A 26518-nucleotide genomic window follows, 5' to 3' on the forward strand; every position below is an offset into this window, starting at 1 on the left:
CACGTGCACACACACACACACACACACATGTGCACACACACACATACACGTGCACACACCCACACCCTTTCCCCCCTACACTTTCTGACCTTTTTGCAATTCATCTCCTTCGCTATCATCTCCTCTCCCAATCCCCCACTTTTTATTGCATAAACACAAAAATACACACAGATACCACACACACACACACACACACACACACACACACACACACACACACACACACACACACACACACTGTTACTGTACTACGCATGTGAGCCCGGCTCGATGCCTGCAGCTGCCGCAGGCACACTGTGAAGCTCTCTCCACTGGGAGGGATGCATGGAGGGAAAGACGCAGCAAGGCAACGGAGGGTCAAATGATAAAAAGCAGCAAAATAGGACAGAAATCAGGGATAAGAAAAAAAAGAGATGATTAATAAAAAAATAAAATAAAAACCCTTTTGGCTGAAAGTTGTCCTTCGCTAGTTCAAAATGACTAATGACTCCATCTGTTAATAGCTCAACAAAAAGCTAAATGCGCCAATTACTTCATCTCGCTGCCAGATAAAGGAGGAGTCACGCAGCACAGATTTGAGAAGGCTGAATATATACAAAGCACAAGCACATTTGGATGAAGCCGAGACTGGAACAAAAGTGGGAACAATAAGAGAAGAAGGTATAACTAGGAGGAGAAATAAGGAAAGGAAACAGGAGAGCAATAGAGGAGACACCTGGGGGGATCCGTAAGTGGAGAAAGTAAGTGGCTTCATCGTAACTCCAGCTTTGATTTCAACATCAAATTAAAGCGGGAGCATTTTTTCAGTTTCATGTTCATGCACTTACAGAGAGAATGAGAAAACGGTGCAGGAAACGGAGATGACGAAGTGACTTTGCACTAAACATTAACGCAAATTTGACTCATGGTGGACTCTCCGTGTATTTGCTTTTTAAATTAAACCGGCTAAACTGCTCCATCAACCTGAAAGGGAATGATCATTCTCTGTAGACCTTGTTCAAGTTACATGTAGTCACATGACCCACTGTTAATATCAAGAATATTGATTCGTGCAGCTTTAAATTATACTCCTGGTTCGACATAAATTATATTTGTAGATTATTTTTAAGACAAATTAACCCCTAATTGTCTTCCCTGACTTTGATTTACTTTCTGTGTGTGAGAGAAAGAAGAAGAGTGGACAACAGTGAGACAGACAGCGAGAGGGAAAAAATATCATTAAAGCTTTGTGCCCCGGAGTCACCTGGACATTTTTATATTAACTGTCCCTTAGAAGCGGAGTTTGCATCAAAACTGTTTGCTCCACAGTCGGGGTCAGCCTGGGACGCACACACACACACACACACAAACACACTCACACACACTCACACTCACACACACACACACACTCACACTCACACTCACACTCACACTCACACACTCACACTCACACACACACACACACACACACACACACACACACACACACACACACACACACTCACACTCACACTCACACTCACACTCACACTCACACTCACACTCACACTCACACACACACACACACACACACACACACACACACACACACACACACACACACACACACACACTATTTGACCATAAAAGATTCATTCTAACCTTAATGCAAGTCCATTTTGAGATGAGAAATTATTTCATAAACAAAAGTTTTGTCCAAAATCAAAGCAAAACTGCATAAAAAAACTGCATTGGAGAACACAAATGACTAATTTGTGCACGTGTTTTTCTGGGGACAATAGTTTTATTTTTGCCTGAATAAGCCGACCGAAGTCCAACATGAAGTGACCTATGAGGAAAACCCATGCACACGCACCTTCATCCATGGTGGCCTGATTGGACGATAACTAAGCCTCAGCAGGTCGATCTGGACTATAAGGAGGATGAGATGTGGTGGTGTTATGTCAACCACATAGTCAGTGACATAGTGTACATGCAAGTGACCAGTTTAGAGCGGTTGGAGGGAGCTGAAGCTCTTCAGTGTTAACTGGAGGACTGAGCTGAAGAGCCAGTGAGAGGACCTCCAGCGGCGAGCCGTGTCCGAGTAACACAATACCGTTTTTTGAATGAGAGGTTCAGCTCCATACAGAGCTCATCGCTCCAACCTTGAGTCTGCTGCCTCTACACCGTCTCCATGACATTTCGCAATTTTGAAAAGGGCACTTAAGTTTGTATAACAGCATGAAGTTGATTGAAACAATCTCCATAGTTGAAGTTGAAGAGTCTCCTGATGGATTAGCGGTAGTTCGGGACTATGTGACGATGATATCCCAGTTATTCCAGTCCACATAATAAAAGCAATGATTCAAATTGATGGGGGGGGGGGATTCCTGTCTCATCATAATGTCATACAATCAGAATAAAGGGACTTTTTTTTTTTTTACATTTAATTAGTTGACAAATTGTGTTTTTTTGGAGTGTCTCTGATCACTCTGACAGCATAACAAGGGTACCGTTTGAAAGAAGAGAATACAATCAAATCCATGATTTCAAACTAATGTTTTGGACTTCTGTTTGAGTAGAAGCTTGTTGAATTAAAGTCTTTACTTTGCTGCCACATTAGTTTGACGGGTTATGGGAAAAAAAGAAAATGAGGATACATTAGTGCCACCTCTTGCACTTCTGGAAATAATCTACCAAGAAATGTTCAACTTGATTTCTTTTTTTTCTCCTGTTGATGGAGATGGAGAAGCACAGTGAATGAAACACTAAAGACATGTATGATGGCCTCTTTAAATAAGATGGACTTTGTCCACAGTTAGTTTTCAAATGATCGTTTCTGCTGCGTTAGAAGGATAAATCCCATAATGGAGACAGGAAGTTGGAAAGAAGTGAAGAGGTTGAAGCAATCTGACCATTTGACGTCTATAGTTTAGGCATCAGTAAAATCACACATCCATTCAGCAATAAAAGCAATCAAAAGAAGAAGAGGAAGTTAAATTGAGGAAAGAGCGGCACATCACTCCATCACTCCAAGCACTGAGAAGTTTTCATCCTCCTGCCATGACTCCTTTATGTTACAGGCATTGATTTTTCCACCCTCTTGCTCTTCCCCTCGCTCCCTCTGCACCCCTGTTGTTTAACTCCTCTGTTCGGATCTTTTCATCTCCTTTCCTGCTGCTCCGTCTTTCATGTCTCTTTCCTGTCTCTTTGACAGAGACAGAAACTCTATTCCTCTTCCTCTGCCACCCAGGGACACAACCAACAGTCCGCCGCCGAGCCGCTCGCTCCCCGACACGATCTGCAGGCGGACGGAGTTCAGCCCCTCACGTACTAGAGCTCAGTGCGAAATGACTCAATCAGAAATAACCGGTGACCCGTGTTCACAACGTGCCTAAAAGCGAGCGGATGCAACATTGCAAACGTAGACGCCTGAGAGACAGAAGCGAGGTGTTCGGTGAATCAGATTACCATTCTGGAGTTCCATGAAACTCTGACAGCGACTTCTCCAGTCTTAAAGCACGTTTTACTTCAGAATGGTGACTACAGCACCACATGCACAATGATTCCCATGAATTACCTTGTTGTTTGTGTCGATTTTGTAATGCCACGATTTCAATATGAACCGAAAAATAGTTTTCCACTTCTCAACAGCCTGCATGGAGGGACGGAGCCGCCTGTTCCCACTGTTAACCCGGGCGAACTGAATTCATGTACACGGCGATGTTGGCACCCACGAACCCGTCTCCTTTACCGTGGCCAACACATTTATGCACGAGGAGCAGAAATGCTCCTTTGCGAGGATGCATTTCCGCTCCCTTTGTGCGCTCACGTCACGTTTGGGATTTGGAATAATCAGACATTTAAATCTAGTGATTCATGTTGTACGCGGACATGCATTTTGCATTTTTTTGGGATAGTTCAGCACAGAAACAATGCCAATGGAAAGACCATCAGGATCCTGTTTCCTGGTGGCATTAGTTTGAAAATTGTGCTGAGGGACACAAAAAAAATGGACAAGAATCAATAAATTACCATTTCACGACACAAACTGCAAACTGGGCTGGATCAATGTCGTGCTGCATCGGAAAAAAAGGGTGTGACCAAGTTATGTGCATTACATGCTATTTTAATGACCGCTTGTTTGTAACAATAATGAGATCTTCTCTTTCTTCCTTTCCAATTCATTTTGTGAAATATCTTTTGGGACATCCTGCTAACAGACAATAAAACCCTCCTAATGGTTGTGTTCCTGCCAAAAGTGACATCGCTCTGTTCCGTTAATTAAGAGATCACATGCCTGAAGTGTAGGTGTCGGATGAAATGTGCCTGCGGCCTGTCGAGTGAGTGAGAGGGTAAGACAGAGGGCGAGGCCTGGAGGACCCTGCTGCAGCCCTGCACACTCAGCACAAAGCCTCTCTCTCCTGCCTCAGTCTCTTTGTAGCGAGGCTGATCAAAGAGCAGCGCGCTCAAGAGGATTCACCGCGTCAGGGAGCCTCCAACCGGATGAACACGGACTTCCCATCATGTTTCCCAGTGGGGTGCGCTGAGGGAATGCGAGTGTGCACACGCACAACCGGGGCCAAACCTGCGAGTGTGAGCTGCTGCACGTTGGCCCCGCATGTTCGTTTCTACGCACGTTCTAAAAGTAGTCGGGGCGAGAATGACGATTGAGTTTTTCTTTCTGCAAACGGACGGCGGCTTTGATCCGTAATGAACAAGGTAGGGTCGATGTGAGCACTGCTGCCTGTTATTTCAGATGAGCCTCACAGGATCAAAAGCTTTTTTTCCCCTCACCTCCAACTTCCAGCTCTCTCTTTCTGCCTGCGCTTCCCTGCTTAACCTCAGGCGTCCTTGGCTCACCTCTTAAACCCCCCCCCCCCCCCTCTGCTGCAGCAGGATGGAGGTGTGCACCATCACTGAAACAGACAGCCGGGCCAAAAGCCCCCGTCTCTCAGCGAGAAAACGAAATCCCAACGAGCTACAGGAATGCGGCTCGGTTGCTGACCTCTGACCTCCCTGCTGTTTCCTCACAGAAAACACAGTGTTTGTAATGTTTGACATTTGACAATTTCACAGGTTTGATTTAAACTACTGTATCTTTCCTTTGAACCGCAATAACTTGTTTCTGGCAAAATCCGTGAAACAATCTGCAGCTTTTCGGAGTGTTTGTCCTCCTCTACAATAAATTTGCTTAATTCAAACAGCAAATTGGATGAAAATGATTAGGCGTTCTACCAACAAACCTGGCTTTACTTTAGGATTTGGGGAAATTCCTCGATGAGTCACTTGCTCTTTGAAGCCTGTGTAAATCCCCCCTCCCAAGGTACGCCATATACAAGTTAAGTGTGTCTGTGTGAAACCACACGTGTACTGCGTTTTCTCTCACTTACGTCAGTCTTTGCTTGGTGTATCGACACCGGGGAAGTGTGTGCGGAGGTACTCTCTGGAGCGACAGTCAGCCTGTGGAAGAGGAGAGGGAGGATGAGGATGGAGGGAGCCAGAGAGAGAGAGGAAGAGAGAAGAAAAGATCCCACGTTAACAAACCGTTTCGCGATCCGAGGTGAAAATGCAACTACACACACTGAACACGTTTGAAATTAAAACTAAGTGCCTTGATGCTGACTTCACACAGAACAAACAGAGCTCTTCTGTTTGCTGCCAAATCTGACAAACAACGTAAATCACTGAGAGACACAGTGGGTTGTTTGTACAAATGTTACTCAGGCAACATAAGTAAACCGACTAAACATCATTATACAGCGCCTGTACGCAGGTCCCAACATCTGAAAGCTCTTTCTATGATCTGCTTCGTGGCTTCACAACTGAAAAATGAACCATTTATTACTCTCTCTCTCTCTCTCCTAAAGATGGGACACACACACACACACATAATGTAAAACTACGGTTGACCGTCTTGAACCTCAGTATTGAAAAAAAGCTAAACTTTTCAACCAACAGCAGCGGTTTAGAAACGCGTTAACCTGCAACACGTGACTCTCCTCTACAGTACCTTGAGCATATATTGTAGCCAAAGGCTCTTTTTGTATGCTGGTGCTGCATTGAGACACAACCTGTCATTCATTATGAAGCCAAGGAAAACGTGTAAGGGGATATTAATTAATTTATTGTTGCATGGTTTATGTCTGGCCCTGTGATAGGCCGTCGACCCTGCCATCATCCAACAGCACAGGAAGGGAAAGCTGTTAAAGATAACGGATGGATGAACGCCGTATGTCTGTCGTTTAACTTCTCGACCACATTGGAAATCTGTGTTCTCACTTCAACACGTCATCCCTTGGATTGGTGGGTTGGATGGATCGATACATTTTTGCTGTTTTTTTTCTCAACAGCATCGAACAGACGTTACAAACCAGCTTTTGATCAATGCTTTGATTTGGTGAAGCTGTTTGAATTCATAAACCTGGTCTTCTCTGATCAAACTAGATACGCCGGGTCATCAAATATGGTCCTGCCTGAGTTCATAACATCACCCAGAGGTGCTCGGTGAATAGCAAGCAGTCGACTGGTTTGCTACAGCAGTAAGAACCCCAAATAAACTACTTTGTTATGATTTCATTTGCAATAAAAATGTTGCTGAAGTTTCTACACGGAGACGGTAATTTGTAAAAGAGTCCGAAGTCATGTTGGTTCTTTCGTCATCTAGACATAAATACAGCAACCTTGTTCTTTGTACCATCGACACACATAGTTCCTCAGTAGTTCCTCTGTACTAATGTGAGGTTCTATCGTGGAGCTCTGAGAGACCACAGACCGCTACAATACGTTTTTATCAGAATCTTAATTCCGAAACGCTTTTGCAACGCAGCATCACGCAAATTAAACCTCATTCATCATTCCTAGGTCTTTGCAAACCTGATGAGTGTGTTATGGGAGAAAAACGCCAATTAAAGTGAAGTCATATAAACGATTTAAAAAAACAAAAACACCTGCACACGCACACACACACTAATTGAATCAACTCTTCACTGCCTGCGAACGTTGACTCATACCCATCGTGTTTGTTCAGACATACAAAGAGCCTGTGGTGATGAGAATGAGTGTGGCAACCTGCAGTAGCTAACGAGCTAACCTGCTGTACTGTTTCCGTTCCTGCACAGAGTGCCGCTCCCTGCCTAGTGGGGGTAAAAATACTCAGAGTTGAGAGGCAGATCGAGGGAGACGCTACAGCTGGAGAAATGTCGGCGGTAACACTGGGCCATCCGCTGCGTCTGCTATTCCCTGCTCCAGGTACACAAACTCGAAGACAATCTGTTGAGCTGTGTCAGCAAAATTACAATAATGTGTCCACTTTGTATTCATGACCTTTGGGTCAGCTTTTAAATGCTGGGAACTATTTAGTTGTCGGCCTGTTAGTTCACCGCTTCAGACCGAAGAACTATTGGATGGATTGCCGACTACTTTATAGCGAGATGCTAGCGCAGTGGTTAGGGCAGCCACCCCATGTAAACGTCCTCGACGCGCTGGTCCCGGGTTCGACTCCCGCCTGGGACATATTACCCGCATGTCCTCTCTCTCTCTTCCCGTTCCCACACTGTCTGAAAAAGTCATAAAAAAGCTTGAACGGTGCTCAAAAAAAAAAAAAAAAAAAAGTGAGACAATGTCTACATGTACGAAGTATTAAGAAAAATACAGTATTACCACTTGGTTGTTTACACGGCTGATACAAATAAATATTCCAATAATATGCACTGTCCCCTTCGTCCACCTCCCTGTTCAAGGGCCCCCCTCTGAACACTGTACGTCAAAACATCAAGGCCGTCACTCTGATGAACACTCAACATCAGTCATACGTGGTCAATAACCCTCTAACACCAGAATATCCACGGCTGCCATCATAGATCATCATTTTACAGTTTTAAAAACCCAACATGTAAATAATGCACAGAAGCACTCTGTCTATGTATATCCATTCACAATGAATTCATTTGCATTATTTGTTTACAGAACACTTGAATTATGTACACACATCTTAGTTCTATTATTTTCTCATTCACAGCATCCTAGCTTCTATTTCTGTTAAGTGCATTGGGAGAGTTGCAAAAAGCCGAGTTAAATTCCTCGGTGCACGGAACAATCAGCGTCCTGTGAGGATCTACTGGCGGCTGTGGTCATAGCTTAGTGTGTGCGAGACGATACACAACTGGAGAGTATCATTGAAAGATGGGCAAAGATCATTTCCTTAACTTTGGCAAGTGTTTGATTTACAGATGGTTCATTCAATCACCTGCCAGTATCTTTTGAGACATGAGAGTGGTATCCATCTTGTCTTCCAACCTTTGGCAAGAAAGCCATATAAGCCTATTTCCCAAAATGTAAAACCTTTAAAAGGAAAGGGGAATGTCACTGAGGAAGCCCTTATTGACCTAAAACCTAATTTAATAGTGTGAACCTAAACAAACTGTTAATATGCAATAAAGAAACGCTGGTGTAGAGCACCATATATTGTATATTCCCGACACAATGGAGGGAAAATCTGGGGTAAATTGAAGAGAAAATGACAGCTGTGAGAGAAAAGAAAACCCTCGACTGAAGCCTGAATAGTTCAGGGTTTCCTCTGGCCCTGGCAAGGTGGAAATGCACAGGTGAACTCTCTGTAGGGCCTTTTAGTACATTTGTGTCACACACAGACAGACACACACACACACACACACACACACGCACACAAAGGTGTCTGAGTCCTGCCTTTGGTCCAATGGCCCGGGGCAGATCTCTATCCTTCAGCCCCCAAAGCTCCTTAAAGCCCTGCAGCGATGCCAGTCTGCCTCCTCCTTTCTATATCCCTCCTTCCTTTTCCAAATCATTTTTATAATCCTCCGTCCCCCTGGAATCCACCTTCCCTCACACACTTTTTTCACAACAAATCCATTTTATCATAATCATATCTAATCATTCAACTCCCCCCCCCCCCTCACGATCCCTATGCTTCCCGCTCTCTCCTCCCACCCACCCCAGGGCTGCTCTTTCATGCCTCTCCAACCTTCCTCCCATCTCTCTCTCTGGAGGTCCGGAGTCCAGTGGCTGAAGCACCAGAATGTCAGACCGCCATATATTAACATTTAGACAGCCTCTGGGCCCAGAGGGGAGCTCCAGTTTAAAAATCAGTCACATCCTCTCTGCATGTTCAGGAAGGCCGACTGGTACAGCTGGCACCAGCGGAGCGCCGGTGTCAATCTTCATGGAGTTTTACCCCGTCAGCTGTCCGACGTTACCGCTTCATGGGTATGCAGGCTTCTGTCTCGCTCACGTTTTCCTCTCCTGCTGTCTGTTCCGGTTGAATTCCACTAAAAACGCATTGTGTTGCCATCAGTGTCAAGTCAATAAGAGATTCCGGCTTCTGCACTAGTTTTAAAAAGACCAAATAGGGATATTAATGGGCCACTTTGGATGGAATGTGCAGTCACTTTTCAATATTAATTAGCCTGATTAAAATGCTCTACGAAACATCGGACCCATCATAGTTTCCCAGAGCCCAAGGTGACATCTGCAGCGTGTCTTGTCTGACAATCCAAAACCCAAAGATGCTCAATTTACACAGATATGTAAAACAATTTAAAAAACAGAAAATCCTGAAATTTGAGCGCCTAGAGCAATGTCAGTCAGTCAAACAAACAGTCGTTCCACCACCTTGGCCCAGAATGTAATATTTACATAATCACTGGATGAACTGCCAAAGTATTTCCATTTCCATTAGTCCAATACTTGAAGTAGGAGGCCTAGATTCAAAATGAGGATGTAAATGTGCTGCTTTGCTCGACTTTGCTTAACGATAACCAAACAGTCGCTGATAAAGACTCCCAAATGTATCTAAATGACCAGTCAAACACAAAACTCATGTGAGAAATCCAAGTCAAAGCGAAAGGATCCACATGACTTAAATACACAGAAAAGTGAGACATGTTATTCAGTGAGACAGGATGGTGTGAAATCCCCGTCAGGATAATTCTTCATAGTTAGCCAGTCTCAGTGATTTCCTGCTGCTGTCGTCAGCTCCATCCATATGTGTGAGTGTGTTTATGTGCGTGCTCACTATAGGCTGGGTTTGTGGTACTGCGGCGGTGACAACAACCAAAAATACACTAGCTCTGCAGGCCTGAATTATTCAGAGAGTGGAGATGGAGCAGCAGGGGGGGGGGGGTTAGATGGATGGATGAGAGACGGCGGCGACAGAAGAGGAAAACAGTGCAGCGAGGACGGACGAAGTTGGAGAGAACAAGGAGGGAGGAGAAAGTTGAAAAAAGTGGGGATTCATAAAAAACAAAAGGCACACACTCACACTTGACACACGCAGGTTGGTTGTGGCGACACGAGAGACAACACACACACACACACACACACAACACACACACGTGTCTGCTGGGGAGCACAATTAATTCTTGCATCTGCAGACTGCAGCAATAAAACATACAAAAAATTTAAAAAAATCCTTACTTCTTACACACAAATATATCCCAGCCTTCAATATCTGCACAAAAAACTCACATCAGCAATATCTCTCAAGCCCCCCCATCCACACACACACACACACACACACACACACACACACACCTCCTCCTGTTTCCCCTCATACCCACACACAAAATCCACTCCTGAAGCTCCTTTATTCAATGCATGCTGGCTCCTCATCGGCCATCACTCACATTGAAATTCCATCTGTTTTTGCAATCTGGGAGTGCAGCTGCGGAGCTTATACATTTCCTGTCTTCTCGCCCGGCACAGAAGGCGGATGTATGGAAACCCAAAAAAATGCAGACTGGAGACCATGGAGCTGCATTTATTGCTTCTTAGTTGGGAAATTGTACGCATCAAATATCCAAAACGGTCTGCGAGGGAAGTTTTTTTTTAGCATGGGCAGCTCTGCAGGGACTTTGTTTTAGTACCGCCGCGGATAAACACCAGCTCCACAGGAACCACAACCCCCTCTGATAGGGAACTTCTAGGGAACTGTGTGTGACACAACGAGGCCAACTTTAAAACGAACTCTGTGACTAAATGAACAGTGTACAGGTGACTTCTGTGAAAGGAGAGGGAACATAATTACTGACTTCCGCTCAGTGCAAAGCACTCAGACAGAGAGGAGAGCTCTGGAAATAGGCTGTTACTGTACGTCTCAGGGAGCTCCTCGGAGTCCCATTACTGGTGGATGTCTACCCATCAGTGTGTGGTGGAGGAGGAGGAGGAGGAGGAGGAGGAAGGTGGGGGGACTGGAGAGAAATGGATATCATCCTTAAGATGATGACCGATGGACCGAATGCAGCCCAAGACTACACACATGACATAAAGCTTATCGGTGACGCACATTATTGGGGAAACTCCACGTATGAATGGCAGTGTTTCGTTTTTTTCACTCTCATCGCCATACAGCTGCACTGTCACTAGCAGCTGTATAACTGACTGAAATCCATTTTTTGTACTAACTGTCTGACTGAAGGCTGAGAGGCGACTGATGATCGTAAAGAGAAGGAGGTTCTCCATTGACGGTATTAATATTAATATCCTCTCTGTCCCTCTCCGTGTGTGTGTGTGTGTGTGTGTGTGTGTGTGTGTGTGTGTGTGTGTGAATAGACAGAATGTCTATGTGTGCTTCACTATGATTCTGATGATATAATAATAAGATGACTTGTAGTTGTTGACAGTGATATTTAGCAGGCATGAGCGACTGTTGATGCATTATCGTATGCTCATTAAGCACGGCTGACGTAAGAGAAGGCTGGAGGGTGCAATAGCCGAGTCGGGATGGCGCTGGAGGACACAAACAGGAAACAACAAACATGTCTCTTGGTGAGGTATACGGGTCCTTTACTTTTGAGGGAGAACCCACTGAAATATTCATCTGTGACATGATAAAACAGTGAAAATCAGTGCTATAAAGCCATTAAACTGACTGACGACTGATATCACTCACACAGCAATATTGAAAGTTTACTAACTGCCATGAGCTAGTTGTCACATCAGACCAAGAAAGGCTGAAAACATCATATGCAGGATGTCTTATTACTTATTAGGCAATTATAGAGTAATATAATCTGGCCGTAAACAAACAGTAGTGTGAATGATGCTGGCTGTCATGCTGGGAAACACAAACGGCATCTTTATCTTCCACATCATTCCTCTTTCACGTCGCCATGTTTACAGCCAAACTCTGTGCTCCTATTGGTCAAAGTCACCCTTGTGAGTCGGAGTCGACTAAATAGAAGGTCATGTGGATTTTCTATCTACTATTTTTGGACAAAAGTAAGTCAAATTAACCCTTTCTTGCCATTGACTTGAAGTTATTGTTACACTCATTGCTACAATCACTTTTCCTAAAGAGCCAACAAGCAGGCGGGCTAATTCCACGTGAGCAGGACTGACAGAGCACCAGCGTGGTTTGTCTGGGAACATTAGCTTCCAGAGAATTAGGTTTCACTTCTACGGGGCCATTAGAGCTATTAACAGACTGCCAAAGGAGAGGAAGGAACAGGAAATGTGCCCCGTGTGTGCAGCATATGTACATACTGTAAGTGCTTGCGGCTCTCTGTAAGGGTTTGTATGTTGATGTCTCTGTGTGTACGCATGTTCTGTATCTGTGTAAGTCTGAGCAGAGAGGTCAGAACGGTGAGCTGCTGACCCGCAGGGCGTTTTCTAAGTTGAACATGTAGGAGGGAAAAGTTGGTAATGCTTTTTTTAGGAGTCTGAATACTTTCTTGAAAGTTTCCTTGTGAAAAGTATGTGATTTGGTCCTAATTAAGATGAGAGTTCTGGGACTGTATTTGTAGTTTAGTTCATGTCTGTGAAGATTCTCAGACGTTCAGGTCCCGGTGATCGTTGAAAGCTTTACGGGAGGAAACTGGACATGATGTAGGCGTTTGAAGACGGTTCTCCTCAGAGGCTAACCGAGTTCAGGTATTTGAACAGGTCTCTTTTCAGAGATGGTCGTTCCAGGTTGATAATTTGGCTTCTTTAACCTCTCTCTCTTTGCCAGAATGGGAAACTCACTGCATTGGACCACATACACCACATTGGGTACTTTGTCCTTGGGGTGTTGCTGGGCTTGAAGTGCACAGGGATGTGGTGTTTGTTGAATATCCTCCTGTTTCTCAGAGACACCCGCAATGTATGGGATGAATGTTTTTGTTGTTGTTGTCGTTTTCTTCTCTGTCCATGTTGTGTCTCTTTATGATGTTGTTGAATGGCCAGTCAGGGTATCCACGAGTGTTTAGAGCTTCCCTGATGTGTTTTTGCTCGTTCTCCTTTCCCTCCTGTACTTGCTGCTGGAGGGTTCTGATGACGCCCAACTTGTGGTCCAGTTCGGGGTGCGAGTCAAAAAGCAGGTATTGATCAGTGTGTGTGGGTTTCCTGTAAATTTGGATGCACAATCCAAAAAGGCCAGACTGTTGTCTTTGACATCCTCCCGGGTGAACTTGATGCTGTTATCCAACATCTATAATTAACGCCAGATACCGTTCAAAAATTACAGAATTTGAGTGGAAAAAAACATTAGATCATTATCAACAAATGACCATTATTCATATTTTAATGAGAGCATATTTTTCCTCCTCCAACTATCATTTTCAGAGAGACGACTTCTTCAAAAACCTAAAGCAAGTGCAGTTGCCTACGATAAACTTTCAAAGACGACCATGACCTGGATGACTGAGAGTTTTCAGACATTCTCGCTTAATCATTTAAAATATGAGAAAATATGTCCATCACAAGTTTTTATAACTCAACGTCTTCAAAAGCCAAATGTTATTTTGTTTGATTTAAAAACTTTTTTGCATCAGATACGAATCCATGTGAATATTTGGCATTTGTGCTTGAAAATCAGTTTAGGGGTTCAGGATTTATCCAGTATGAAAAGTATGAAATTTGGCTACCTAATCTCCACACTAGGCAAGGACCAAAAACATTTGTATTGGGCAAAGTTTCATCATCATCCCAAATACGTAAGTATCATCGTTATCAGTAACCAGGAAACGAGTCATGCTCAGACAACAAGGAAAGAGTGAGAAGATGAATCCCCCCTAATAGACCACTACATGTAATCTATGTTTGTTGGAACGTGAGCACAGCTGAGCCCAATTTCATCCACTTTGCTGCAGCTTTTGTCACTTTGAGGCTCGTAGCTAAATCCGCAAATATGAGGTTAACGCTGCTTCAACAGGGAAGCAACATGGAGCTCTGCTAATCCGCATTAACACATCGACCGATTGGCAGATTAGAGGAGTGAATAATCAAATCAAAATTTGTAAATCACCTCACTCACGAGAGTTCCTGGAGCGAACGTTCATAATCTAAGGCTGATGGGGCCAATAGTACGCGAGATGAGCTGCAGACAGACAGAGAGACACATGCGCACAAGCACACACGACCAAACGCATGATTTCCCCACAGGTTTAAGTCTGCTGGAAATGCCAAGTTTTGAGACATTAGTTGCCGACGGTAACAATGAAGCCCGAATCCCACTGTGCTTGTACGGGGATCGGAGCGGCCCCTAATGCAACATCCCTCTGATGTGTCAGCTTCCTCGCTCTGACCCTGCTCGCCACCCTCTCGCTGTGACTGCAGGGTGAAAAAAAAAAGAGCAGAGGATGAATCGAGGCAGGTGTCAGATCGCCGTCAACTTCCCATTCCATGCGGTGGGATACGGAGGAGAGTGTGAGAATTTAATGGTGTGAGGGAGCAAGACTAGGCGTGAATTAGTCTGAGCACGTGTGCGAGCGTGCATGTGCATGTGCATTTGTGGGTTTCGACTTTCCGCGGTGGTATAAAAGATTCTGCTGCAGTGCTTTCATACATGAGCCTTCACTGCAGAAGCAACAGCATGATGTCATCTTTTCCTTTCATCTTCCTCTCCCTCCGAATCTCTCAAGCTGTGAGGAGGGGGTTTATTCCAGGCATGATGTCAAGTGAGAAGATATTATTAGATGTCGAAGAGAGGGGTGGAGGAGAAGGTGAAGAGAAACACGAGCGCGGGGTTAATTTGTACTTAGCGCTTTAGGAAAGGAACACCCAGCTGCTGTGACACTATGACGAAGCAGGAGATCGTTTTACCTCCGCAAGTCACGATTCCTGAGTATTACAACCTGAGGAAACACCAGACTCCCTGTGCTGTCCACAAGGTCAAACCAACGCAACCTTAATAATGCTAAAATATGAATATTACACTTCAGAAAAGATGGTTTGTCTTCACATCTTCATCACATCTCATAGGGACAAACAACACAGTTACAAATAATACAATCTTTTTACCTTATGAAGGTCTCAGGATATAAAATCATTAATAAAGTTATGGGTTTTCTTTTGTTTTTCCTCACAGTCAGAGTTTTTGATTCAACTTGCAAGAGCTTTTTCATCATTTTAATAATCTTTACCTAATGAAAATGTCTCTCAAAAACTTCCCGGGGAGCTCCAGGAGATGGACATCCAGGGTTAGCTGTAACTCATAAACTCTGATCCAGGCTACTTCCTGTTGAATCAGCATCTGTTGCAGCTCAGGCTCAGCACCCCAGCAGCCCCCTGTGACACCCGCGCTGGCTAAAGACGAGTTGCCACAGCCAACTGAAGGTCCATCCCCAGAGCTGCGACCCCCCTCTTCAAATTGGGTTGTTTTGTCGTTTGTGCCACCAGTAGAAGAGGTGGAATATGCTATTTGTTTTGAGCATTCAAATCAACTGAACACCTATGGGAGATTTTGGAGCCATGGTTAAACAGCATTCTCATCATCAAAACATCAAAGGAGGGGAATGCTGTTCATCCCTCAAGTAGACTTTAAGATTTGTAAAATATATGACAAAAAATGTTAAAGCTGTTATGGAGGCTTGTGCCTTATTTACGGTTCACCATCCATTGATTTCTACTTCCTTTTGGCCACACAAATGCCATACGTCTACATATGTATGTATGTATCTATGTGTTCGTAGGTCTGCATGTGTGCCATCCGTCAGCCGTAATGAGTGTCTGGACAGAATATATACCGCAGCTTATCTTCAAATACCGAAAAGACAACTGTTGTGTAACTCAGTCAGTCTTCCTCTCAGATCGACAGCTTTTTGATTTGATTTTTTTTTTTTTCTGCACAAGATGCATCTGAGGTTTCTCAGGCCGGAGGGACCTGAATCTTGCTCAGCGCATAAAAGAATCACATGAACTCAGAGTTGAACTCCGGACAGAACACTCACCAGAACTTGATCGGGTTTTTTTCTGTGATGTCAGCAGTAAAGAGAATAGAGAATGTCAACAGGGAGGGGGGGAGAGAGAGAGGGAGAGAGAGAGAAACAATGGAGTTTGGAGGTCAGGGAGAGAAAATAAGAGTGGGATAGAGAGATAAATAAAGACGGAGGTGCCAGTGATTGGACACAGCAAGGGGAGAGTGTCCCCGGTCCTCTCTGTGTCCACTTTCTCCCCCCCCCCCCAGCTAAACACATCACCCTCTGATGAAATAAACGCAGGAGGGGTTGAGTTAGTCGCTGCTCCCGTGGAGAAAAAATGATTTTGAGATGCGCGTGTGCGACCGTGTGTTTTTCGGTGCAGCAGAAGTAAAAGCACAATGAACAGCAGCAGCACAGCACAGCCTAGTGGCAGGAAGACAAAGAGCCTCAGGCAGGAAGGGATCACTTCAAAACTCCCCCTGAGTGAATTTGTTTGATTAGGTTTTTGAATGTTGAAGCTCCCAGCATGCACCGGACAAGGGTACACTTTAAAGTACATTGCATATATATTTGTAAGAGAACTAAACATAGTGATTTTTAGCTAAATTCAGTTCATTCTTAAACTATTTCAGCTTGCTCACTGAGTAACAGCAAAAATACCCAGGAGCAAGTTGGGCCTGATAGAAGAACATTTTCAGATTTACATTTAGATGGAGTCAACACACTCTCTGAAGGAGTTTACATGTCTTAGAGAGTACTTCTACACACGGCAAGTAAAAACATTTGTATAAAAAAAACATTTGTGTCTGATAAATTTGTGTTACTTGAGGCAATTTGAGAAAGTGGAGTTTGAGGCGTTGACCTCAAATGGTTCAGGCGAGGTCGTCGGACAAAAAGGTCTGTCCATCAAGAACACCAACAGTGTTATAGGGATGCGATGCTTAAATCAACGGAGTGCTCTTTCCACTGCACAAACTCATCATAAGTTGCTTATTTCAACTTGATGAATGAGGCCAGATTTGTCTGAGGACTCTCAGTACGAATAAGGGAACATCAGCAACACCGAGGCTCCAAAGTCCAAACAACAACAACAACAACAACAAGGCAAACTTTTGAAATCCTTTCAACAAAGTTGGAGAATGCCAGAAAACATTCCTGCTGTTCCTAATTATCATAATAAAAGCCCATGACATACAAGACTGCATAGCTGTTTACCAAAGGGAACTCATAATACAAACTCACATAAATTAGCTTACAGTAGCTCAGGCTACACAACAAGTCACCTGAGACAGAGTGATGCTGCTCTGACATGAAGTTATGCACCAACAAACATCTGGCTAAAGTAAAGTGGTCCATGATTCAGATGGGAGGTGAAGCTGCCGAGTGCATTAGAGGATGTCCACTTGAACGGTGACCTGCATAAAAGGACCTGAGGCAGCTGTTTGGGTGAGTGGACGCTCCATAGACCACAGATTTGTGGTGGTGTTTGTAGTGTTTAGACTACACCTTGATGAAAGGAAGACTGTGTATAAAAATCGGTGAGTGTGACTTCTCTCTCATGTTAAATAAATCAACCCTTAATCCACCATAGTTTCAAATGTTTCAACATATTTTCACCAGGTATGCTTCCTAATAAATGTTCAAAAGAGAGCTGGAGAGTGGAGAGAGCTGCCCATGATTCATATTATTTGTTTTATTGGCTGCTTGCTGACTGTCACAGTCCTGCTGAAATATGAATTGTTCCAGAACGAGGGGCTCTGTGATCCTGTTGTCTCTTCTCCAATGTTTGACTTTGAGATGGTCAATACAAATATTAAAAAGGCACAAAAATCACTGGATGTTTTGTATCTAATAACTGACATAAACTTGCAAAAAAGAGTGTATAAACAGAACAATTAAATATGTGACAAACAAAATGTTAGGGAGCAGATTATTCCATCCACAGCTGTTGCAGCGTAACAGGGTGTAGGATAACAGAAATGCCTTGGAGCAGGATTTTCTACACCGCTAATGGATATATAGAAATAAAACTAAAAAATCTAATCTGATTGATTGATACTTCTGGACATTTTACAACAGAGTGATGTTCCTGTAATCATCGGGAGTCTTCCATCATCATACCCCCTCCTCCAGGTTACCCAGACCCCTAGTTTGGCTGCACACTGTACATTGTTCCCTGTATCGTTACAAGTCTCCCCAGCCTCGCTGCAGAAACACACAGCATGATGCTCACACCTCCCCGCGTCACAGCAGGACGCCGTTACACAAGCGATGAGTACTGCACGCTCGGCCTCACAGCTTCCATCTGATCACTAAATATTTTGTTTCTTGCTCTGCCTTTTTACAGGCTACAGGACAGGCTTTCCTGTAGCCGCTCGGCCGCACATCCTGATTGAAAAACCCACCGTTGACTGGCTCTGTGTGTGTGTGTGTGTGTGTGTGTGTGTGTGTGTGTGTGTGTGTGTGTGTGTGTGTGTGTGTGTGTGTGTACCTGTCTGATGGGCTCTGGGACCCTGTAGCGGCTGCAGGAGTGTGTGAGGCGTACAGCTGTGTCCACGCTGATCTTGTGGCCAACGGACACGTACACCGGCTTAGAGCTTTTGTTGGAGCTTCTCAAAGCCTGGACACAAGAAGGAAACGTCTCCAGTAACTTTGACCACATTTCTCTCTCTCTCCGTTATTGGGATTGTCAGGCGCATTTGGCTGAGTTTGACTTTAAACCGGATGAGCGCCATTTGAAGTCAGCAGTAACAAAACAACTCTTTGAGTTTGTATTTTTGGTGTTGTTGTTGTGTCTGTCCTTTGCCGCACCTTTCCAAGCACTTTGCCCGAGGCGGCTGTGAGTGGGAAGCTGTCTCCTCCTTTCTGCAGAGCTGCTATCTGTCGGGGCAAAGAAACAAGAATCAAAGAGAAGGAAGATGCACAGCACGCCGGTACAAACGGCAGCAAACTGAAACAAAATATTAACCTGCTGTAGAGGCCTCTCACTCTCTTCTCATTGTTTAACCTTTGTATGACTTGAGTGTCATGGCAACACATTTGGAGTTGTGATACCTTTCAAAACTTGATGCTCAGGAAATATTGTCAAACTCCTTGAGTCTGAGAAAACCATCACCTTAGAGTCGACTGTGGCTCTCTATTAGTCTAGTGTTAAAGCAGCCACACAAAGACTTGATGACACTGTCTGGCAGAAATTTACTATTTAATACATTTCAAAATTAGACCAAATCTGGCCAATCAGTCATATTTCTGATTACTGGATGATGAACTCAGGGTAACTGAATTTAGAAAAAATACAAATAAAATTCCCTATAGGAATTAAAGTTTTGATCTCACAGTCAAAGAGGTGGTGCAAAGTCAGACGTAGTGATGTGGGCGGCTGATGTTGACAGGTGTGCGGTGGGTTACGGGCCAGCGCGATGAAGGGAGCTTAGCCTCCATGATGGATGGGGTGTCTACTCTACTATGACTGATTACAGCAAGCAGCCAGCAGGGAGACTGGAGGGGCCGCACGGGGCCTCCATTCCCGACTGGGATGAGGCCAACACTCTGTGTTTGTGAGAGAGAGAGAGAGAGAGAGAGAAAGAGAGGGGGGTTTGGCTCCTGAAGCAAGAGTCGGACTGCAGCCAGAATAGCAGAAGTCAGAAAGACAGAGCAAGTCATCAATAACACACTAGTTTGAGCTACAGCCATGCTATCAGTGAGAGAGAGAGAGAGAGAGAGAGAGAGAGATACACTGGAGGTGAAGAAGGGAAAAAAGGAGGGAGAAAATGAGAAATGCAGAAGACGTAAGATCTGAAGGACACCGAGCAGCAAAGAAGCTCAGCAGCAGAGTTGGTGGAGGAGGAAACGTCAGAAAGGCTGTCTGATGTCGACATAAAGCGATTCAACGATTTAAATTCACTCTTCAGAAAGGTCCGTGTCAGATTCTGTCACGTTCTGGAAGGACAACAATTCGTTTACGTTCTTATGACGACAAATCCCATTGTGGTCCTTAATTGAAGGCGTTTGCCAGTTGTTCCTATTTAGCAGGTAAATCATGTGCAAACAGAGGATTAGTGTCTTTGAGTTTGTGGAAAAGTCAAAAGAGGGCGGAGAACAGGACTCCAAATGTAAGTATTTCTGAGGTGGAGGTACTGCAGGAAGTCATATTTAATAGCGTCAGTGGTGGATCAAAATAAAAAATAAAAAACACAACCAAGATGTTTGGGATTCCATTTCTTGTTCAGTGTTAATGTGTGTCAAATTAATTACTATAAAATAATGAATTTAAAATCTGTCAATATTTTTCCATGTGTTATCATGTATGAAAAGACCCAAAATGAACAACGTAGGTGGACGACTTACAGCTGATTATTACAGCATTTGTAGGGAGTAAGGAGAGTCCAAACGTTCCTCGTTTCCACTGTAATGAAAATGCGTTTTTATTCTAATAACAGCCTTCGTGGGTTTTAACGGTTGGGGAATTGGCCAAACAATCCCTGTAACCGCTGGGTCGTTGTGCGTCTTCGTACACGCACACAAAACTTTGATGTGAAAGTGATCTTCACATGAAGACCTTCTGTGCTCGGGCGTCTGATGAAGACGCACACACGCCCCCCTCACTCACACATTTAATTAGAGCGGCGGAGAGAAAGATCTCTGCGTGACCTTCAGAAACAGTCAGACTCCATGTTGGTCTTTTGAAAACTCAGCATGCTGGCTCTGGAAACTCTCTCTGACATCTGATCGAGCGTGGCAGCATATAGCTCGTCGATGACGCGGTAATGGCTAATCTTATTTCTAACCGACTCATTTTCTGAATTTGGGCGTGAGCCTGATGTGGCGTGCTTTCATAGATTACTTTCGTTTCCTAGTAAAGGGCGCCAAAACCCGGCGTTGACCTGAGGCGTCGGATTAAACGGAGCCCCGGAGAGCGGCAATTACATCAACATGCACGGGGAGGGAATACTAAAATGTCATTCAGCATGAGCGTGCAGCGCCGACGCGACGCGATGCCTAAAAGGAACATCATCCGATAAGTATCAGACACGAGCGGCTGCATCCTCTGAGGTGACCGCGGTCTGTGGAAACAAAGAGATCAGATTCTTCCCCGCGCTACGGAAACCAACCAACATTTTCTGATGCCAAAGCCACTAACAGGAATGGAGGGAGATGGATACCCTCCTACAGAATTGAATTAGTATGTTACAGTACTACATGGAGGCCGCTGGGGTTACGAGCAGAGAGCGTCTCTGCCGGCTAATTAAGAGATGACTGTGAGATCCATCCAGGCCTGCTCCCTTAGAAACTTCTCAACGGCGCTCGTCATTAGCATTACGGGAAATGCACATCATTGCTCTTCAAAGCAACGTCATGTACAAAGAAGTTTCAGAATATTTTCCTCAGGGTCTTGAGGTCCATTGTAATCACCGTCAGCTCAGAGCAGAGATCAAGCTCTTTCTATGGAGGAGTTCCTCCCACTATGTTGGTGTTGGCGTTGGCTAAAGATCCCATTTCAAACCATTTTAAATGGGTGTAAATGCATCCACATGACGGGCTGTTTTAACAGTCAATACATAGACTAGAGATGTATTGCAGATATCACTTTGGCCGTTCATTGTTTTGGGTTTTCAATTCAATTTCCTTTTTGATATCTAGAATTAACATCCTGACTATCTGCAATATAATTTTTTACAAAAAAATCCCATTTCAGATATTTACAATCCAATTGTTATTTGTCGTGATTTTAATTTAAGACAAAAACATTCAAGATATCGAATACTATATATATATATATATATATAGTAGTAAAAATGTCAAATATCCACAATTGGTATTTTGACGAGTAATAATGCAGTTTTAGAATTATAACTAGACACAATGCCATTGCAGATATCATAAATACACTGTGGATATCTCCTCAAGTGATGACTATAACAGTTTGATTGTAGATCTGAATTATATAGCCCATATCCAGCATGTTCAAAATTCTAGTTATCAAAAAATCTAACTGTGGATATGTGAAATTGAAAGCCCAAAACTCATGAATGCCAAAAGCAACGTCACATTTCCGAGGAAGAATAAGGTCGTGGATCTGAGATGTTCTTTTTGATAGGAAGAAATTAATTACGGACATCTGTAATATACATACCCAGTCTAGAGATTAGAAGTCAAAATGGGCATTTAGACCTTTTAAAGGACCTTTATTAGTTTACTTTGTTTATCCTTTTACTTCAGACGCGTGTTCATCCGGCTGATTTAACTTTGGAGTGTTTTTATTCTTTCCTCAACAGGTCTCTGAGGCTTCAGACTGAAACATGGTGAGCATTTGCATATTAATGAAATCCTTTTTTTTTTTTTTTTTGCTGTCCCACAGGTATACTTCGACCAATAGGTATTTATTCCAGCTTGATTTGTATTCATTCTTTGTGCATTAGCTAAACAAGGAGGACGTGGCTTGTAATAAAAGTCAAACTGTCAAAACGGCAAACACGCTCCACACTCACCAGTAGACTTAGAATTGTAAGTTTGCACGCAAATTCACCCTTTGATAACTTGGCTTAGATAAATCATTGACTCTTTTTAACAAAAACAGCATTAGGTACATGATATACGAGGGAGCGCATCAGGTTTTTGCATTGATGAGCCACAGAGTGACAAAGATCAACGGCAGAGGAGGGAAGAAAACAAATGGAGAAAAAAACGAGTTCAAGTCGGGTCTCACCTGTGACTGGTGCTCTTCGTTCTTGAACACACCCTGCACCTGCAGCAGGTTCTTGGCCACGCCCACACACGGCAGCCCCGACAGCACCCCGAGGTGACACGCCAGGCCGAACTCTGGAGGGTCCAAACAGGGACAAGTGGATCAGGATCTAATTATCTGATTTAAAGTTATTACAAGGAACCTCTGAAACGGTCTCATACAGCCTACACCGACAACCATGCTGCTGGAGGCCCAGGCCGTATTGCTTTAGGAAGGGAGACACGGGAGAACCAGAACCAGGACTGCATGGAGGAGACCGTCAGACCCTGCTGCAGTAAACTGGGAGGTTTTCTTAAGGGAAGCTGCATGGTGCTCAGAAACACTACCGCTTTTGTCCCTCGGAAAGTTAAAATCAACATGAAATGAAAGATCCCACACCTCCAATGTTTGTCAGGTCTCTCCTGTGGACTGAAACTTTCAGTAATATTTTTGAAAAATCGTTTTATTTGCTTTCTTACCAAAGGGACACAAGACACAAGACAAGAACGGTGGCCTAATTTAGCATAATTTAGCATACCTCTGTCCACAGTGAAACAAAACCTGCCAAAACCTCTAAACTGGCTAATTTACACGCCTCTTTGTTCAATCCGTAAACCAAAATCAAACTGGAAACTCGTGGTTCAAGAGTTAGATACCTGCTGGGTAATCTTCCCTCAGTCTTTATGCTAAACACAGCTAAACAGGTCTAGACTCAATCTCATAAAGGAAGCAAATAAACACATTTCCCAAAATATTGTCCTCTTTCCTCCCGGAGATCATCTACATCAATTTACATTTATTACCATAAATGTTCTGGCCGTTCTCACAGCGGACACAAAATGCACAGGTGTAAAGTGTTTTTAATGAGTTGCCATTACAGCGAGCCAACACACACAGAGCCCTACAGAAACATGCGATGGCTGGTTATGCTGCAAAAAGGCAGATTTAGACGCCTGCTCACAAGTTTACCCTTCCCTCACTGAGTTGACTTTTTATTTAGAATGACTGTTGTAAACATTTGCATCTGAGTTACCGGGGCTGAGGGCGCCTCTGCTGGTTGCTGCTGCTGTTTCAGGGACATCTTGTCAGGCTGAAGCAAAAGATTTGCCGCCTTAAACAGAGCTCTTAAATACAGGAAGTGGCCAATCAGAATGTACCATGTGCCAGCCCAGCATGGGGGAGATTGGGGTTTTTAGTTCTAGAAGATTTCTTTTTATTATCTGTTTAGAGTAAATGTGTTTGTTGGTGCTTTTGTTTGGGTAAGTTGGTAAAATATTTATACAGGCAGACTAATTCTCCTGTTTTTTAGTTTAGATGGTAGTGTTTGTTTCGGTGTTATCCCCTTGAAAATGGTCTGATCAGCCATCATTATGTCTGTTCTATGAAATGTTAAATGAGCAAAGCCTGAGTTAAGTTATCTTAAGTTGACATCTTTCATGGGCCCAGCACATTGTTGCTCATTTTGTAAATTGCTTCATTTGTTGGTAAACAAAACTCCCATTTTCAAAACCCCTCCAGTGACTCCTCATGTCATACAGGCTAAACAGTAACCAAGCAACCAAGTTTGAGGAAAACTGACTTGATTTTTAGAGATTACTGACCATATTTTCTCATTTTATTTGTATTATTACTGTTTGTTTGTTGCTGTCTTCACTTGGTGACAATCTGCTACAAATATATATAAACCAAAAACAAACAACAAATGAGTCAATTAATCAGTCCCTATTAATTATACCTGTGCTTTCCTTTTCGTGGAATTTAAAAAGAAAGGTTGCATCCTGCTGTAAAAACACAAAAACATCCCCTGGGTCAGTATCAGTACAGCAGCTTGACTCACCTCTGTAGTGAAAGAGACCATTCCCATCCACAAACACCACCTGTCGAAAGGGCACAGCTGACATTAATTTACCCGTCGCACAAAACAACGCTGTAGCTGTTCGTTTTCCAAGGTTGTAGCACATTTGGACATTTTTATATGTGATATGTCATAGCAGGAAAAAAACAGATGCAATCAATAATGTTAATCATGGCTGGTGAGAGCAGGTGGAGCCGAGGTATCGTTAATTAATTTATTAGATCCATCTGCTTTTCCTGATCCAACATATAATGCCTGCTGTGGAAACTTTGTTTTCTGCTCATCTTCAGTCCACACTGATGCTGCTCTCTGCTGACTGTCACACACAGTTTCATACTTTCCATACATGCCGTGGACAGAAGGGGCGATGCAACACGTATGGATGCCAGTCGCCATAAAACTCAACAGAGGGGAAGATGGGGCCTCTTCATCACCCTTTACATGCTCATCCCTACAATGTTACTGCTTTCATCCAGGACACAGCCATATTGGTATGTTCTCTGAAATATTACAGAGTCGTGAGGAAGGACGTTGGCGGTGCAGATAACCCTGAATATCGATCCCTGCCCCCATTCACACATGAACCCGTGGGGGAATACGTTCGTGAACAATTCAGGAACAAGTGAAAGGAACAGAAAAAGGAGTGTGAGATAACAGACTGGCTTCAAATGTTGCAGTTCGTGAGACACGAGATGTTCACACCGATACTCCCACTATTCCAGCCTCACCACACCGATCAATCCTTGAAGCCAAAGGTGACTCTAAAGATGTTTTTCAGCAATGATTTAAAAGTCAGCGAGCAAAACTCACTTCAAAGGGTTGCAGATAGAGGGAGCAGTGACTGCAGCTGTCCGGGGCCAAATGTCAGCCCAAATAAAACTCTGTGTGTGTGTGTGTGTGTGTGTGTGTGTGTGTGTGTGTGTGTGTGTGTGTGTGTGTGTGTGTGTTGTTTCTGCACACCTGCGTGCATGGTGGGAGGAGGTGAAGAAGGTGAATGGGCTGTGACAGTGTGAGTGGGTGAGGATGAACTAGGCGCCTTTAAGCAGTGAGAGAAAGAGAACAGAGGAGCTCTGTCAGAGCCAGGAGTTGCAATTAATCTGGTGTGTTTTAAAGTGCATGACGTAAGGGAAGGTTAACACCAGGGATTGAACCTAAAATACATGTTTGGTGCTGCCCCCCCTGTCCACAGCAATCCCTTAACCCTCTGAGAGCCACATTAAAGCGTGTGCAGAGGCCCACCTGAGGCAGAAGTCGGGGCTGGTTCCTCTCAAGCCGCTGCAGCGCCTCCAGGAGGAAGGGGGTTTCTCTGAAGGCCAGGAAGCCAGCTATGTAGGGGGCTGTCAGGGTCACCATCTGACTGTCCTCATACAGCACCTGGGGACAGACGAGGGGACGGAAACATCAATATCTCAGTAGGCCGCGAACCCTACCTGCCTGCTCGTTGTGGAACACTCTTAATAAAGGTGTCAATTCAGTGTCACACTGTCGGGGTACATGAATAAGTACCTGATGAAGAAAAGTGTTGAAATACCTTGGACTGGTCGTACCCTCACAAAGCAATATGAAATTTAACATAGACAAGGAATGGAGTGATCACCTGCTAACCCAACCTGCTATCAAGTTTATCCAACTGAGAGTCTCTTGATATGGATTCCTAAAGAAATCAAATTCTGCTTTTGTATCCAGAAATGTACAGGATGTTAGTCATTGATGGTATTTACACCTCTCTTTACACCACTCTACTGTCGGGCCATGTCACCACAGATAAAAGCACAGTGACACTGTGCGTCAGCAGGGTTCAGGAGGCCACAGTGAAAAGATGTTCCA

General features: G+C 43.9%; 1 protein-coding gene across 1 annotated transcript in view; it reads right to left on the reverse strand.

The window, feature by feature from the left end:
• LOC311011477 (endonuclease V-like) overlaps window positions 1-26518 on the reverse strand; it is a 47009-nt gene that overhangs the window by 17989 nt on the left and 2502 nt on the right. Inside the window, exons 3-8 of the mRNA XM_084006435.1 lie at window positions 25931-26065; window positions 24674-24713; window positions 22819-22931; window positions 18924-18992; window positions 18604-18732; window positions 5352-5421 (exon numbers count right to left, since the gene is read on the reverse strand). Of these exons, the coding sequence (XP_083862561.1) occupies window positions 5353-5421; window positions 18604-18732; window positions 18924-18992; window positions 22819-22931; window positions 24674-24713; window positions 25931-26065 (555 nt within the window). The 3' untranslated portion in view covers window position 5352. The remainder of the gene's footprint in view (window positions 1-5351; window positions 5422-18603; window positions 18733-18923; window positions 18993-22818; window positions 22932-24673; window positions 24714-25930; window positions 26066-26518) is intronic.

Source organism: Eutrigla gurnardus, assembly GCF_963514095.1.
Source record: "Eutrigla gurnardus genome assembly, chromosome: 3".
NCBI lineage: Eukaryota > Metazoa > Chordata > Actinopteri > Perciformes > Triglidae > Eutrigla > Eutrigla gurnardus.